Below are 18,629 nucleotides of genomic sequence, written 5' to 3'. Positions count from 1 at the left end.
AGAGACAGCAACATACCCTTATTATTTTTTGCAATACTGGGGACTAAACCCAGAAGTGCTCTACCACTGAACTACATTACCAACCCTTTGAGATAGGGTCTTGCTTAGTTGTTGTGGCTGGTCTTGAACTTGTGATCTTCCTGTCTCAGACTCTGAAGTGTCTGTGATTACCAGGATGTGTCACTGCACCTGGTTTGTAACCCTTTATTTATATCCAGCCCCATCTCTGCTTCCTTTGTCACGTTGTATGCTTCAATGTTCCTTTGCCTGTATTTGGTGGTAGCAGAGTGGATGTTAGAGGCTGTGCCTACCTTCTCCTTTTATTGAGGCCAGTCTATGTAGGAAGAAGGCCTCAGGTACCTATTAAATACATTCTTTCAAGTTTTTTTGACTTAGCAAAACATGATACAAAATGTGAAATGTGTCCTTCCTCAGATATCTCCTCCCCTTCTCTGAAGACATATTCCATACCACTTTTCATTTGGGATTTTTTTTTCCCCTTCCAGTGCTGGGGATTTAATTTAGGGCCTTGTGTATGTGAAACAGATACTTGGCCATTGAACTGTACCTTCCCTCAACCTGGGAATTTACATCAATTATTGCCATTCTGTTTCATTCTGAAGTTCTCTAGCAGATGTCACCAGCTGTTTCAGAACTGAGCACAGCATGCTTGGTTGGGTGACACCCATGAAATGGATGGGAAAAGTTCCTCTAGGTAGTAGTGTGTGATAGGTAAGAGTAAGATTTGGCATCAGATCTGTGACTTTGGGAGATCGGTAACCTGAGTCTCATATGTCAAAATATTTGGTAATCATAGAGTGTCAAATGAATGTCATATTTTTTTCCTGGAGACAAGGGATGAGTTAGGCATATAAGCTGTATCAAGTGGTGAATGAGAGAAACTGACCTATTTATAGCTCACACTCACATATCCTTCCGCTTAACTCACATTGGGTGTCAGGGATTTTGTGGCAATGGCTTCTTCATGTCTCTGTTTTCTACTGGGGTTGGCAGGCTGCCTCCAGAGCAAGGCTGGTACAAGGACCATTGCCATAGAGGGAGCAGTTTGATCTGGACAGAAAGCAGCACAGTGCTTGGTTTTAAATCTTCAGTATTAATCACTAACACATTGAGACTTTAGTTTTCTGAATGCTCCAATGGGAATCAGGACAGGGAGGTAGGGCATCAGTGGAAGCCCCGTCTCCTCCCCTCCCCAAGTTCCTTTCACCTGGACACTTAATATTGATTTTTAAAAAATTAGTTGTCGACAGACCTTTTTTATTTATATGCAGTGCCTCACACATACTAGGCAAGTGCTCTGCCACTGAGCCACAAACCCATCCCCGACAGATTTTTTTTTAGAATTTTAATATTTAAGAGAGAGTGACAGTGAGAGAGAGAGAATTTTTAATATTTATTTTTTAGTTTTCGGCAGACACAACATCTTTGTTTGTATGTGATGCTGAGGATCGAACCCGGGCCTCACACATGCCAGGCGAGCGAGCTATCGCTTGAGCCACATCCCCAGCCCAACACTATGATTCTTAACAGGGAACAATATAACCCATGTTATAGACTGCAGGAAAAATCTGATTGTTTTTGGTGATGGGCTACTGGGAATAGATCTATTTATGCCATTCCCAGGAAGAAGAGAAGGGCTAAGTGGTCTGGGGTCTGAGTCCTTTGTGTTGACTATAACATCCTCATGCAGGGAACTCTGAATTCTCAGCTGAGCAAAATACTCTCAGAGGAAGGTTCAACCTGGTCACCTTATTGAGGCAATACCAGATATGAAAGGTCTCCTGAATTTCTAACCGTAATCCCAAAGCCAAGCCAGTTGTGAGACAACCACATAAGGGAAGCCAACACAGATAGCCTCAGATGTGGAATGACTAGATTGTCTGCAGAACAGACCTGCTGCCTCAGCAGGTGACCTAAGCTCTTCTCAGGGATCCTGCAGCACTGCAGAAATGAGCTCAGGATGCCACAATCCAGATGGCCATAGGAACCTGTCAGTGGCAGGCTAAACAAGCCATAGAAACTAGCCTGTGCAAAAGGACTATGGCCCCACCACCCCACCTGTTGTGAAGGCACATTAGATTGCCACAGAACTAGAGTGGAATCCTCTTTCCTTTGCCATTTGTATGTAGGTGGCAGTCAATGTACAGTAGTACTAAGAAATAACTATTTTGCTGAGGCCTGCAAAAGTTGTACTCTAAAGGTAGGTGTGGTATTTGCCTCAAAGGGAAGGGTTGCTGCTTAAAATGAGTCACCTGGTTGCTCTTCATTGAGTTAGAAGAGCAGGGAAAGGCCTCTTCAGATAGTAGTAGTAAAGATAGCTCCAATTCTGCAAGGCAGCCCAGGGTAGGGAGAGGGACCCGAAAAGGACCTCTTGAGTCCTGGAGTCCCCATAAGAATCAGAGTAGGACAAGGTGATTCCAGAGGGATCTATGGTTGGTTCTGGAAACTGTTTGCATTGATCCATTTAATTTTCTTCTTCCCTATGGTCACTCTTCATATATAACAATCTTAGCTCTGTTCCAAGTTCAGGCTCAAAAGTACTCCCTAATTACTGGAGTGGTGGCATGCCTAAAAATGAGCCACAGGTAACAGTTTAAGTGGAACAGTCTACAAGGAGGTACAACATTGAGGGACCTGGGCTTGGAGGAGGGTAGGACTTTCTCCATAGATATACTTTTGTATCCTATTCTGAAAGAGGACCTCCTTAAGTGAAGATCATTCACTGATAGGGATTGAGAAGCCCCATCAAACATGAACAGAATATGCTCTAAAGAATTGTAGAGAACAGGGGGTTTTATGATAAAGATGGAGAGTTCTCATGAGCTGATATAATGAATCCAGGCAAATGGGTGCCCTGATTATTCAGGTGGAGATTTTACTGGAAGGAATGAAGATCTATCTCTTAGGGTACCATATTCAGCATGAGATAAATCACAGTTCAGATCTTTCACATTATCTCCCAGATGTTCAGAGGAAACTCTTTGATTATGCCGTTTCATTTTCCTCATGAAAATTTGGCACTATGTAAAGTGCTAGTACTTGTTATTAACTATGGTCTGGCATCCCCCACGCCACCAGAATATAAGTGGACTGGATAGCATGGGCCTTGCCTACCTTATTCACAACTAAGACTTCACTGTTTGCAAGTTCCCATAGCTGGCACTTAGTAGGTACTTAAATGTTTACTGGATGAAAGGTCTCACAGAGGGAACTGTAGAGATTCTGTTCAAGCACTTAGCTTTCTTAACCAGTATCATTCTCAAAGGATGATACCATGACCAGCATCAGCATCCCCTGGAAACACAAGGCTCCAGAACTCATCAGTGGCTGACAGCAGGGTCCATCAGATTGTCTGTGAAGATGATCCTGATCCACACTTGTTTGAAAACTCTCTTGAGTTGGGTGTTCACTTCATGGCAGACAGAATCCTCCTCTTTTGGATTCATACCATTTTATTTATTTGTTTATTCAGGGGGGGTGGGGGATCAGGCATTGAACTCAAGGGCACTCAACCACTGAGCTACAGCCCTATTTTGTATTTTATTTAGAGATAGGGTCTCACCGAGTTGCTTAGTGTCTCACTTTTGCAGAGGCTGGCTTTGAACTAGCAACCTTCCTGTCTCAGCCTCAGGAGCTGCTGGAATTTTACAGGCGTGAGCCACCATGCTTGGATTCATAGCATCTTGAAAACTAGGCACTCTTTTTTTCTGTCTTCAAGGCCTGCCTCCAGTGTGGGGCTGTCTAATCTGTACATTTTCTACCTCACTAAGCAAGATAATTCCTCCCCTAGAGGCACCAGGATGCAACCCTTTCTAGACAACTTCCACTTGTCTTTCTTCACTTTGTCCAAGGACAAGGCACAATCAACTGCATGCTCCTGAAGCATCATGAAGGTGGTCAAAGAAGTGACCTGGAGTCATAGAATTTAACTGCAAACCAAGACCAGGTGGGCTGAATCTTTAGGTTCTTCTTGGATACATGATGAACTTGGTGTATGAATGCAGAAAATGGGACTAGAATCCAGAAATGGTATTTCATTTATTCATTTCTTCCAATCTCTCAAAACTCCTTCCTCTCATTTTTCCAAAATAATAACACAGTGAGAAACATGTTTATACAAAACCACATATTACCCCCCTCCCCAACAAACAAACAAAAAAACCTGGGTGGCTGTAATACAGGAATGAAACCAGATAAAAACATGAAAAGAAAGTCATCACTTATACTGAAACATAACAGTGTTGAATTCAGGTACTTTGAAAATAATTGGCATAGTAAAAATATTTCCACCTGGATCTTTTAAATTTGAAGTGATCACATTAGAGACCTGAGGTTACAAGGGACCACAGTATGAACCAGAACTACACTTTCTAGGACTCCAGGTTCGGAAAAGGTAAGTATTTGGAATGAGTTTCCTTTGGGAAAACTGGAGGGAAGTAGGGAAAACCCTGGCCATTATCAAAAGGCACTGGGATCTTTCTGGAGGCTAATACGTTGCAAGTAAACTCCAGTTGGAACAAGCTCATTTCCATTTCCATGCCAAATGTCTAGAACAAACACATTAAAGGAACAAGGTCTCCTTGGTTCTACTATTCCAGTACTCTGATGGTGACCAGGGCCACCTGGATAGAGGCAAACCTGAGGATTTGAAAGGCAAATCTCAACTGTGGTTTTATTTTTTTGCTTTCTGATATTAAGGGGAAAAGTTCTATGGTGTTTTTATAAACACGTCCCTACACCCTCTTATATGTAAAGCTTTAGAAAATACATAGAAAAAGATGTTCTAATTTGCATTCTAAATAATGTAACTGCCACTTGAGAACATAAAGTGAAGAAGCCAGGCGCTTTGGAAACCAAGATCTGCCAAAACACCCTTTTGCTACTCATGAAAGAAGGGAGGGAAGAAGGACAAGAAGACAAAACAAAGACTCTCAAGTCACTCATCAGCAGGGGTAGATATGGGCTCAAATTAAGGCATTTTTGTGGCTCTTCCTCTGGAATGGCAACCCACCCTCCCAGCCCAAGCACCCCAAACCTTAAAGCATGATGCTCTGGAGCCAAGTGAGGTCCTTGGTACCCTCAGTACCTCCTTGACAACCCTGTGACAGATGGAATGTGAAATCTCAGAAAGGGAAGGGAGAAGGTACGAGAGGCTGAAGATCTGTTCCCACTCTTCTAATCCTATCCCGAACCTTAAGTACCGCTTCATGAAATTCCACTCACCCTGGCTACTGCAAGAGGTAGTTTGGGGACTTGGACCCCCAGCCATCCTAACCAAGTTCCATAAGCTACAATGTTTAGCATTACCTACTTCCCCCCCCCTCTTTTGAAGGGCTTTTTAAAGAGAGAGAAAAAAAGAATGCATACAAAACAATGAATAGTAGGCTAGGTTCACGGGGAGGCCATTGCTCTAGACTCCTTAAACTTTCCTGGGTAGCCTAGGGAACTAAAGAATGCCTCCCCAAATTCCAACCCTAAAAGCTCACACTGTCCTCAGAAAAAAATACCCACCCCTCAATTCAGCAAATCATCTGCATAGAAAACCAGAACCATCGAGTCTGGGGAAGGAGTGGATTTGTTCTATATTTGTGCTGTCCTCTACCACATACTGGTTAAAATAGCTATGTTCTGCCAGGCAAGGTGGAGGCCCTCATAAGAGAATAAAATCAATGGGGTACCCCCCCGCCTCTTCCTATCTCTCTTAATTTTGGTGCATGTTTATATGGCAAAAGTCTCAGGAAACTTTACCAGCAGCACCACTCTTAGCTCAGATAAGCAGAAATAAGGTCACTTATAATGCCTTAAGGTGTGTCCCCTGTGGCTATCTCCTTCTGCCCATCACCATTTTTTGGTTCCTATTAACTTAGGATGCTCTCCTTTAAAACAACCATAACCAGGGAGAAAAAGATAATAATTATAGAGGATTATCCATTGAAGCATAAGACCAAAAAAAAAAAAAACCCAAAACAACAACAAAAAAACAAAACAAACCCCCCCCACAAAAAAAACCCCAAAACCCAAAAAAAAAAAAAAAAAAAAAAAAACCCCAACAACAACAACAAACAAATAAAAACCCACTACAGGAGAGCAAAAATGATAGACATATAATACTACTGTTGACAGGACCTGCAGATCAACAGACAACACCTCCCACACCAAGACAGGGGAGGTATGGGTTATTTTTAAGATGATCAGGACACATTGTCACCACAGGCTTCCCCTTGAGTGTCAGCTGAGGACCTGACACAAGAGGTAACAGAGCATGGAGAGGGATGGCAAGAGGAGTGGGGACGTGGGACACGTGCTTGGGGCTGCGAGAAGAAAACTCCTGAAAAAAAAAAAAAAAACCAAGGAAGCCGAGGAACACAAGTCTTGTCATCCCCACTCCAGCTTGTGGTGGGCGTAGAGGTTTCCTATCTTCCAGGCTAAGGAGTGGCCGAGGCGGGTGGGCCTGGAGCAGGAGGTGGAGGAATCCCATCTGCAGGTGGTGGTGGCTGCTGCTGTGGCGGAGGGGGATCTGCAAACACATCCAATGGTAACTTGTCACTCCTGGAAACACAGGGCTTGGGAAAGAGCCTCTTCAGTAAAAAATGACATAGGAAGTAACTTTCTTTGTGGCAGGCAAGCAATGTGGCGTATGAGGCATTGCTGCCACCGTGGTCTATGTGGATAGATACAAAGGAACTCTCACCCACGAATGTGCTTACCCTAATGTGAGTAGTGGGGTGTTCCAATCGCCTCATCCTTCAAAGCCCATTCCTTTCAAAAATCACTCCAGGCCATTTTGAAACTTAATTGTATTTTGATTTTATTACATTGCAATGGTTCTTTCTATTAGTTTTATTTCTTCAGTTAAACAATAAGCTCCTTCCTGGGCAAGTTCTGTGTCTTTTTACTTTTACTTTTCTTTCTCCCACAGTGTCTAGTCTAGCTGGGCACAAAATAGATTATCAATAACATCTTGCTGATTAACTGTCTCCACCAGGGCCAGGGAACTTCACTGAGGCAGCTGCTGACAAGCTGGATATTCCTGGGAGGCCCTCACAGCTCCTCAACTGCAGTCCTCGGATTTCTGGCCCAAACTAGGTCAGGTCCTGAAGGAAACAATTAGTGTGAGTGTCTGGGGTTCTTTCCTATTTCAACTTTAGCTGCTTTAGTGTACAAAGGAACCCTAGAGATCATTTAATCCAGGGTTTTAAAAATCTCTAGATCTTGCCAGAAATGAAAATGTATGAAACAAATAACTAAAGTGCACCAGTCAGTTTGCCCAACCCACCCACAAGAGGATTCTTCCAAACCTCTAAGGCTCTTCAAAGCATTGTGAAGACCAAAGATTCCAACCCTTCTGTTATCTTTAAGTGGAGGAAACTAAGGCCTGGAGAAGGGAAACAATCCAGTGTGGACAAAAGCCAGCAACTCAGAACTCCCCAATCACTCATTTATGGCAGGGAACTTCATCTGAAACCTCCACATTCTCAAGGTGTCTCACTGAGGACTCTTTAGGAGGGATTTCTGAAGTCACACACTATGGGGGACCACAAGGATACAATAGTGATAAAAGACCAATGATGTTATCTTTGCACTGTGGACGGCAAACTGGTCAAGTCCCTTGGAAGGCCAGTTCATTTGTGTACTGCTTGGGAGGTGGCTTGGCAAATATTTCAAGCCTTTTCTTGCAAGGAAGATAACCCACTCTATTATGTATCTAACCACAAGCTCAGGGGAGATCATTCCCCACCCGCCCCTACTATCATGATCCCATACACCAACTAACCCCTGTCTTCATGAACCTACTTTGTCTAGCCCATGTGGATGGATCCAGAGAAGAATGTCTTTGTACATGAAATCTGCCTTTCTCCTCTAGGAAGTGTCCTAGACAACTAGAGTGCATTCAAGGCACTCTTGTAATCTCCCATAACCTCAGTAAATCTTGTTCAACTTTTCATTTCTTATTTTCTCAACTAAAGCTTCTAAAGGTCAGGGATTCTTATGTTTCTTATTATTTCTGTCTTATGAATAGGAGATAATTTCTTTTTTTTTAAAAATATTTATTTTTCAGTTATTGGCGGACACAACATCTTTGTTTGTATGTGGTGCTGAGGATCGAACCCGGGCCGCAGGCATGCCCGGCGAGCGCGCTACCGCTTGAGCCACATCCCCAGCCCCTAGGAGATAATTTCTTGCAACATGTATGAACTTCTAAATGAACCAAAGATTATGGATGTGGCTGGGGTATCTGATCAATAGATACACTGTGGGATCACTCTCACTGAGTAAGTCTACAGGAGTAAAGTGTGGCCAGAGCCTTGGAAGCAAACCTCTGGAGGCCAAGGCTGGAGCACAGTAAGGGCTTATGGGAGAAATTGCTGGGCCTCCGCACACACCCTCAAACAGGTGCTCTTGAGGAGTACCAGTGTTTTTCCACTGGGTTCCTCCTCTACGCAGCTCCTGAATATTCCCTCCTTATTCTATGCAGCCACTATCAATATATTAAGAAAAAGATCTACAAGAAACTTATTTGTTATTATTACTCCAAACTGGTTTCCTTTCTTCTTTATACTCACCACTTTGAATCCTTTATGCTTAAAAGGCTTGTACAGGGAAAGTAACAATCAGTAACTCTATGTGTCTGTTGAGATTCAAAGTGTGTGTGTTGTGGGGAAGGCAGGTACTGAGGACTGAAGCCAGGGCCTCATGATTGTTAGATGAGTGCTCTACCGCTGAGGTACATCCCCAGTCCTTTTCTTACTTTTTATTTTAAGACAGGGTCTTGCTAAGTTGCTGAGAATGGCTTTAAACTTGGGATCCTTGCCTTTGCCACTTTTGAAGCTGGGATTCTAAGCCTGTGCCACCACACCTGACCCAGATGGGTTTAAACAGGAGTGGGAGAAGAATATCTTATTGACTTTCTCACAGATCTCCGTGCTGAGAGTGCAGCCTTATTGCATGGAAGCATTCCACACCTACAACCTGCCCATCAGGGGTACTAAAGATCAGTGATCAAGAATGGATCTTTTAGAACACACTGTCACAGACTGCACTGTCCATGGACCTGCCAAATCTCAGGGTCATCCATGGACTTTTGTTCTGAGAAATCAAAGCCTTCCTCCCTTATTTATAGTGCCCAAGGCAGACCCTGAAGTAACATGTCTCCCTACTGTGCTACTTACACATGCCATTTGGTGCTGTGAGGGGGACCCGGGGTCCCAAGATGTTTCCTGGTATAGGAGGCATTCCAGGAGGGGCAGGGCCACTCCCAGCAGGGTGGATGTTGGCTGCCACAGTGGGAATCATGCGGCCTGGCAAGGGCTGCCCAGGCATCATGGAACCTGGTCCTGGTATCTGACCTGTAGAAAGAGATTCAAAGTATTGTTAAGTACACTAGGAAAGGGCAGTAGAAATGGATCAACTCAATGCATGAAACTATTAAATACAAACAAATACCAAACCTCCCAAGGATCTGAAATTTAACAGTGATAACTCATAATCTCTATGATCAACTTTTATTTGTTCATTCATTTCGGGAGCAGCTAATGAGGAACATCTACTCTAAACTCTGGCATAGGCAGGTAGTGGTAAAGAAGCAATTACAAAGAAAGCACACCTAAAAGAAAATATTCATTGTAGTTAGTTTGGGTGAACAGTGGATGGTCCAACATCTTCATGAGGACACACACAGTTTCACAGAGAACTTTGCTGGGAAATTAGTTCACAGTCCAAGAACTGCAGCTTAGTCCAGACTGCTTCATGTACAGACTTTGAAGAAAGGTCTGACTTAAACCCACTAAACAAGGATTCTGATTTAAATCTCCAGGTCCTATCCACAAAAAATTTCTCCCTAATAAGCCTATGATGAACCACAAACCTGAGAGATTCACAAGGGGGAAATAGACAACTCCATCTCTTCCAAGTGTTTTCAAAGTAATGACAGGAGACCTCAGAGACAAGAAACAAACTAAAATATTTCCTGTATTCAGTTACACACTGAGCTTTAAGAATTTTCAGTCAGGTGCAGTGGCGCATGCCCGTAATCCTAGTAGCTTGGGAGGCTGAGGCAGGAGGATTATGAGTTCAAAGCCAACCGCAGCAACTTAGGGAAGCCCTAAGCAATTCAGTGAGACCCTGTCTCTAAATAAAAATACAAAACAGGCCTGGGGATGGGGCTCAGTGGTTGAGTGCCCCTGAGTTCAATTCCCAGTGTCCCACTACAAAAGAAATTTCAGCAAACAACTTCTTTAAAGAGACAATAAATATTTTAGATTCTGCTGGACATATGCTTCTGGAACAACTAGTCAACTCTGTCATTGTAGCATGAAGGCAGTCATAGCTGTAGGCAGAGGCTTACTTTTAAGGTCAGAAATACAAAATTCTAGCCTGGGTACATGCTAGGAGGGCACATCTCCTGCCAAGTTCAGATTGGACAGAGCTTTACATGAGCTAGAAGGAACATCTTGTCAGTCTCTCACTCTAGAAAACTTAAACATAGAGCTGTGAAGAATACCTTTACAAAGAAGCCAGAGCCAATACTGGGTAAGGGAGAAAGAAATAGGAAGAATATTCCAGGTGTGTGCTCACATAAGTGACATGACACACAACAGTTAGGTCTCAATCACTTCTCATAGGACAGAGTTTTATATTCTGATGTCTATAGTAAAGTATGATTTGCCAAAACTCTTGACTGAATACTGCGTCCATGGGACAATCCCAGTCAGTAGCAACCCAGTACCATCAACAGGGAAAGTACAGATGATGCAGCCTGGAAACTAAACAGCTGCAAAATCACTTTGATTTCATTCTACCCTAGGTTAGTTATTCAGCATGCCCCTAGCTTCAGTTTCCTGAGATTATACTAAGTAAAGTTAAATAGTTGCCTACCTATTTAGGGTTTTCAGTATAACCAGAGGAAGTCTTTATTTGGTAAAGTGCCTTATTATGTCACTAGCTTCTCCAATATTCTCATTTTATAGAGGATAAAAGCATCTCAGAAAAATCCATAGATTTCTTTTTTTTAAATACCTTTATTTTATTTATCCTTTTTAAAAATTTTGTTATGACAGCAGAATGCATTACAATTCATATTACACAGATAGATTACAATTTTTCGTATCTCTGTTCACCAAGTAGCATCACATCATTCATATCTTCATACATGTACTAAGGTAATGATGTCTATTTATCCTTTTGTGGATAATAAGGTCTACTTATGCTTTATGTGGTGCTGAGGATCAAACCCAGGGCCTCATAAGCGCTCTACCACTGAGCCACAACCCCAGCCCTCAACAGACTACTTTATGGTCATAGAATCATAGAAGGAATTGTAAATTAGATCCAAAATTCCTCAAAGTTCAATTCTCTCTGCACTACACTACTCTGCGCCCCTGCCACCAAAACAAACAAACAAACAAACAAATAAATAAATGATTCCCGGGTTATAGCTCAGTGGTAATAATGTGCAAGGCCCTAGGTTCAATTCCCAGGACCATCCCTCTCTAATACCAACATAAATAATCATGAAGAGAGCAGCATTCGTGCTGACAGATCCATGGGGTAATGACTGTCCATCATGCACTGGGATGAGCTCACAGGATTTTGCTCTTAGGCAAACGGTGCCTTTTCTGAAGTTGCAGGCTCAGTGGCACTGGCCCAATTACCTAAATTTCCCTATATCCGCATGGCAATAGTTGGATAACGTAATTTTGAGTTTCTCAAGGCAACAGCAAATCAACCAACCAACCAAAAAACCTTTTGTTTTCACTTACTGCAAATTTTAAAACCTTCCCAAAGAAAGTGTTTCTCTATCCTACTGTCACAGAGAGGGTCATAGAGCCATTGGGACGTGGCTCTCTAGGCAATGAAAGAAAAATGGCTTTTTGGAAGGATGGCAGCAAAGAAGAAAGGATGCTAAAGGAAAAATAATTACTTTCCTTTTCTGAACCATACGCAAACATCTCAGGCAAGCAAAGAATGTGCCAAGAGTGAGTGCTGTCCTGTTACTGCTGTCATATGCTTCATAGCTCATGGGGCTGGTATACCTGGGGCAGTAGAATTAGAGAGCAGACAGGGAAGGAGATGAGACACTTCTGAGTGTCTACCCTACTAATTCTTACCAGTACAAAGAAGTATGACCCACAGAAACCTGAAATCCCTGAGGAATTCTTACTAAACAAAATAGAGGGTAAGTATATATTTTCTATTAAAAATAACTCGGGGAACTGGGTGTAGTGGCGCATACCTGCAATCCCAGTAGCTCGAGAGGCTGAGGCAGGAGGACTGCGAGTTCAAAGACAGCCTCAGCAAAAGCTAAGCAACTCAGTGAGATCCTGATCCTGTCTTTAAATATAATACAAAATAGGGTTGGGTATATGGCTTAGTGGTTAAGTGCCTCTGGGTTCAATCCCCACTACAAAAAGAAAAAAAAGAAAAAAAAAAGGCATTTTTTTCCCCAGTAGATAGGGAGAAGTAGGAGGTGAGAGAGACATCACTTCAAAACAGAAGTAGCAAAGCATAGGATGGTGGGGAGTCTGTCCTACATACAAGGAAGGAAAAAAAAAAAAAAAAAAACAGCAGACATCTGAAGCCTGAAATATGAAACGGTTTGTTAAAATTAGGTTTAGCTAGTATAAAATCCCTCACAGTCTCTCAGATTTATCTGATATTTTACTAAAGACTTAAATCCATCATGTCTAATAGAATACTAGTTAAACATTTCATTTTCATCCTTGGGATATTAGAAGAAGCTGTGAAAGGAACCTATGGACACCCAATCTTGAGCACATTTCATCAATCCATTTCTAACTGTCCACAGTACATCTTTTGGCTGAGTCCCCAGGAAAACGAAAATAGCACAATCAAGACTAAGTGAGGGGAAGCCCAGGCTCCTTGCAGGATGTTCCTTCCCCCCAGTACACAGCAGCTTCCTGGGAGTGCCTGCCACAGATGCTCTTTGTTAAGAATTGGGCCCTCACTGTTCTCTTTGTGAGGGTAACCTGCTACTCTACAAAGGGTATGGTAGCTCTATTATCACATGACACAAGGAGAACCAAAGGCATTTCAGACAAGAAAAGATTAGCTGACATGATGAGCTATTCCTTCTCCCTCTTCAGGATGGGACTGAGTTCAGAGAGTAAGCCTGCAACAATGGGTTATAATGATTTCCTAAGTACTATTTCCTATACGTAGGGCTGTAAAAGTAGGTCTAATGAAGGGGTTTTAAAAGCTAAGTATTTGAGCTGAGCATGGTGGCATGTGCCTATAATCCTAAATATTTGGAAGATTGAGGCAAGAGTCCAGCCTGGGCAACATATTGAGACCCTGACTTATATGAGGCTGGGTGTGGGGGGAGGCCAAATGCTTAATACCTTTTTGAAATTTTCTCAAACCATATTTTACTGACCAATATAAAATGTTTTAGTTTTTTCTTTCTTTCTTTTTTTTTTTTAATATTTATTTTTTAGTTCTCGGCAGACACAACATCATTGTTGGTATGTGGTGCTGAGGATCGAACCTGGGCCGCATGCATGGCAGGCGAATGCGCTACTGCTTGAGCCACATCCCCAGCCCCTCTTGCTTTATTTTTTTTTGTGGTACTATGGACTGACTCCACTGAACAACGTTTCCAGCCCTTTTAATTATTTTTATTTTGAAACAGGGGTCTCACTAAGTTGCTTACACTGGCCTAAAAAAATCCTCCCAAGTAGCTGGGGTAACAGGTGTGTGCTACCACGCCCGGCTTAAAATGTTCTAGTTTTATCATTAATATACCATTTTATCATGTCTGAATTCTTATTCAATCAGACCACTTCCTATTTTGATTTTTCTAGGTACTTCCAAAAATTTTTTTTACAGTATTAATAATGAAGAACTTAGGAAGATTTAAACCAATATAACCTCTGCTTTTCACACACAGAGCGCATACAAAGGCTTCTCCAATGCAGTTGGCTCAAATGAGATCAACAAGGTCTGAATATTTGAGAGTCTCTTTTACCATAATGCATAGAAAGGGCAGAGTTCACCAGTGCACCTACCTACTAGGTTTTTGCCACACACCCCCCCCCCGCCCCCACCCCGGGGTGTTCTACCACTCATCTAATTCCCTTTCTTAAGTTTTTAAATTTCCAGAGAAGCTCTTGCTGAATTAAATTGCCCAGGCTGACCTTGAACTTGAGAACCTCTTGTCTCAGCCTCCCAAACACCTAGATCCTGCTGTTATTTCCTCTGATTGAACTCAAAAAACAGAAAATCTTTTTCTTTCTTGTTTTTAAGGTACTGGGGATATAACTTAGGGCCTCATGCTTGCTAGAAAACCACTCTACCACTTAGCAATATACCCTGTCTGTTTTAATTTTTATCTTAAGACAGGGTCTTGCTAAGTTGCCCAGACTGGCCTCAAACTTGTAATACTCCTAATCTCAGCCTCCTGACTAGCCTGAGTTACAGGTGTGCACTACTGCCCCTGCTAGTAACCTTCCTTTGAACATGTGCCAAAGCCCCTGGAGTCCTGACCACCTCACCTTCAAGAAGATTCCTAGTAGTTAGCAGTGGCCCGCCCCCCGCTTGATAAAAAACACAATAAAAGACAATTTAAGAAGCAAAAGCAACCACTCAAGTTATTCTCCTTTGTGGTTCTCCACATGCTTTCATGGACACCACAGCCCAGGGTATGGTTGAGGACACGATATACATGCAAGAATATATTAAACCAGATGCAGTGGCACACACCTGTAATCCCAGCAGCTCAGGAGGCTGAGACAGGAGGATGGGGAGTTCAAAGCCAGCCTCAGCAAAAGTGATACACTAAGCAATTTGGTGAGACCCTGTCTCTAAATAAAATACAACAGGGCTGGGAATGTGGCTCAGTGGTTGAGTGCCCCTGAGTTCAATCCCTGGTACCAAGAAAGAAAAAAGACTGTAATTATAACTATTCATTTTTTGCCATTTACAATGGCAGTTTCACAGGTAGAAGTAGGAAGTCTTTAATTTGGTAACCATTTGATACTATTTTATAGCTTAAATGAAAATGGATGTAATGCAATGGTATGTATTTTTAAAGTTGAGAAAAAAACAAACAGTGGGCCAACTGTACAGCAGAAACACTCTACTATGTAAAATTCTCTAGGCTTTTTGTTTGGTGGGAACAAACCAACACAGGACACTTCATCAGAGATAGGAAGTTCCCCGCAGTAGGACCAAATAACAAAAGCCTAGAAAGAGAAGTTATGAAGACAGGGCAAATCATATAAAAATTCTCAGCATGTAAATGAATTAAAGGCAGTGGGTGGGGGAAAAAAAAGAAGGGCTGAAAAGTTAAGAGACAAACCAAATGGAATATATATGGGTGCCAACTTAGTTATTCTGATGTCCAAGCCCATCAGTGTCTGGAGCCTAATGGATTTATTACAACACTGAACTGCTACATTAATGGGCTCTACCATTAACTGATGGACAGTTTTACAGAGAAAAATTATATACGCATAGAAACATAGGCTAAGAGATGGACAAATTAATCACTTGATAGTAAATCTTCCTTGACCCTCCTTCCTGACATTTCTCCAACTTTGCTGTCATTTACAAGCTGGTTTTTCCTGTCCTTTTACACATGGTTAAGTTCTGGATAAATAGCAAAAAGTTACCTGGGTAATTATCCTCAACTCCTAATATAAATGCTGTGACCTGTTAACTTTTCTAAAACTAAGAAACGTAAGTTGGAAGGATCTGCTTATAGCTCTTAACTTACATTTGTGTAAAATCATAGACTGAAGATATTGTTTACCCAAAACACATATTTTTGGACTATCTCACATGCCTTGATTTGAAAGGCCCCTTTGGCTAACACTAGAATACCAAGTACCAGACTTGGTAGAATTAGCTTTTTCTGAACTGGTAAGATGAAGGCAATCCTAAAATACTGGATTTAATTTACTACTGCTATTAATTTTACTTTTTTTTTTGTTGTTGTTGTAGTAAATGGACACAATATATATATATATATATAATTTTTTTAGTTATAGAGGGACACACTACCTTTATTTTATTTATTTTTATGTGGTGCTGAGGATCAAACCCAGTGCCTCACACATGCCAGGCGAGCAGTCTACCGCTGAGCCACAACTCCAATCCCACAAAATCTTTATTTTCTTCATTTACTTTTATGTGATGCTGAAGATCAAACCCAGTGCCTCATGTGTGCAAGGCATGCACTCTACCACTGAGCCACAATCCTAGCCCCAATTTTACTCTCTTAACATACTAATTTAATTCAAACTCCAAAGCAACCCCACAAAAGGGGCAATTATAAAAATTATATAAATTTTGAGCTGTTGAAAACTCTTTATACACTATTAAAAAGCCACAGCCATTTTGGAAACATTTTGAGGGCATGTAGTGATATGAAAAAACACAAATTCTATGACCTATTCCTTGGAACACACCCAATTCTACTCCTTAAGGACAAACTTAACAGGAATGTATACTGTATATCAAAAGACATTTGCTCACATGTTTATGGCTATTTTTTAACTATTCATAATAACTAAAGTCTAGAAACCAATTATATGTTCATAAGCAGGAGAATGGACTAATAAATTGTAGAATAGCCACACCGTGTAACACTATTCAGCAAACAGAAGGAACAAATGTACAACCACTCACAACAATGTATATGTACGTATGTATCTCATATATACAATGCTTTATTTTTCATTTTTTATTATGTGATTCAGAAGACTGAACCTAGAAGTGCTTTACTGAGCTACATCTCCAGATCTTTTTATTTTGAGACAGGGTCTTGCTAAGTTAAGTTGCCCAAGCTGGTCTTGGATTTGTGATCCTCCTACCTCAGCCTCCTGATTAGCTGGGATTACTGGCAAACACTACTGTGTTCAGCTCACATATTCAGTTCTGAGTAAAAGCCAGACAAGCAAACAAATCACTATGATCCAATCAACATTTAAAACCAGCTCAACTAATCAATGGTATTAGAAGTCAGGAGAGGTGTATCTTGGGAGGGGAAGAGATTGAGGGGACTATGATAGAGGCCTCTGAGTGTTGGTTACATAGGTCGTGTCTCTTTGTTAAAACTCAGCAAAGAAATACTTATGACATGTTTTTCCATATTACATTATGTTTCAATAAAAATTATGAGAATAACTTGACATAGATTAAAAAAGGGAAAAAGAAACAATTCTCATCTTGTACTGAATGATTTTTCTCTTACAAATTCACTGTAGAAATGCCTATGTTGGTTAGAAAATTAAAAGGAAAAATGACCTATTTCTCTTCTAAAGACTATTTTTGTCAAGTCATTTGCTGGTACCACCTATTGAGGAGAATCTGCGTCTGCTGGAACCCCTCTCAGCATTCTGTCCTGGTCTCACTGTTGAATCAGATGGAGCTCAGTGTGAAACCTGAATATGCTGGGCAGCAGGGTTATTTGGCCTTACCATACACCAGGTCTTCAACTGTTCAGTGAGGACAACAAGAAGTGAAATGATGTGGGTGAAGAGTCAGGTGTACCAACATCAGGTGTACCTAGGATGCATCTCTAGGCCCATCTTTTACAAGCTAAATACAGATGCTAGAATTCCTAAGAAGTTCTCTGTAAATAGCTACTGTGAATATGATGCTTCAACACCATCACGAACCAAATACCAAGTAGTCATAGTGAACTTCCCCTAAAAATCTGTCCCATAACTCAGGAATTTTTGTTTCTACTACTGAGCTATATCCCAAACTCTTTTTATTTTGAGACAGGGTTTCACTAAATTGCTTAAGGCCTTGCCAAATTGCTGAGGCTGGTCTTGAACTGGTAATCCTGACAGCCTCCTGAGTTTCTAGGATTACAAGCATGCACCATTGTGCCCATCCCTTTTTCATTATTCTTTCAGACAAGGTCTTGCTATGTTGCCCAGGCTGGCCTTGATCTTGCAATCTTCCTGCTTCAGTCTCCCAAGTAGCTGAGATTATAGGTGTGTGCCACCGTACCCAGGTGGAAAAAAAAATTTGAATATATTTTTCATCAGTTACTTTACTAGGTTGGCTGGCGGTAAACTTCCAGGAACTTAATTTTACAACCATAACTATATTTGTAAAATTACTCAGTGATTTGCACTTTGTTGATCCCTCTGTTCACGTGGACAGAGAGAAGTGAGGAAGAAAGTGTCCTATGTTTCAACATGTCATATTTCTAAGACTGTCTCCACAAACACTACTTAAATCAAGTGGCAATTTTAATGATGGTAGTAAATTCCATAATTACAAAGTAACAGGTGTGTGTGAGCAAATTAACACTTCCTGTTCACGTGGACAGAGAGAAGTGAGGAAGAAAGTGTCCTATGTTTCAACATGTCATATTTCTAAGACTGTCTCCACAAACACTACTTAGATCAAGTGGCAATTTTAATGATGGTAGTAAATTCCATAATTACAAAGTAACAGGTGTGTGTGAGCAAATGAACACTTCCCTGATCAAAGTCAACTCTGTCCTATTTTAGGGTAAAGTCAATAAAAACAATTAACTAATAACAATATGTTTTGGGTTGTAAATAAAAGATTTATGTTAACAACGCAAGATGTGAAATCATAATTTTATATTCAGTCATAGTTTCCACAGG

The 18,629-nt window shown here is 41.3% G+C and overlaps 1 protein-coding gene across 2 annotated transcripts in view; it reads right to left on the bottom strand.

The window, feature by feature from the left end:
* Positions 1-4,040: 4,040 nt before the first annotated feature.
* Smarcc1 (SWI/SNF related BAF chromatin remodeling complex subunit C1) overlaps positions 4,041-18,629 on the bottom strand; it is a 150,631-nt gene continuing 136,042 nt past the window's right edge. Inside the window, exons 27-28 of one of the 2 annotated variants that reach the window (XM_005332938.5) lie at positions 9,192-9,368; positions 4,041-6,538 (exon numbers count right to left, since the gene is read on the bottom strand). In XM_005332938.5, the coding sequence (XP_005332995.2) occupies positions 6,447-6,538; positions 9,192-9,368 (269 nt within the window). In that variant the 3' untranslated portion in view covers positions 4,041-6,446. Of the gene's footprint in view, positions 6,539-6,803; positions 7,116-9,191; positions 9,369-18,629 lie in introns of those variants that run through there. The other variant, XM_013361850.4, reaches the window with a different exon arrangement.

Source organism: Ictidomys tridecemlineatus, chromosome 2 (genome assembly GCF_052094955.1).
Source record: "Ictidomys tridecemlineatus isolate mIctTri1 chromosome 2, mIctTri1.hap1, whole genome shotgun sequence".
Taxonomy (NCBI): domain Eukaryota; kingdom Metazoa; phylum Chordata; class Mammalia; order Rodentia; family Sciuridae; genus Ictidomys; species Ictidomys tridecemlineatus.
This window is presented reverse-complemented; position numbering and strand designations above follow the sequence as displayed.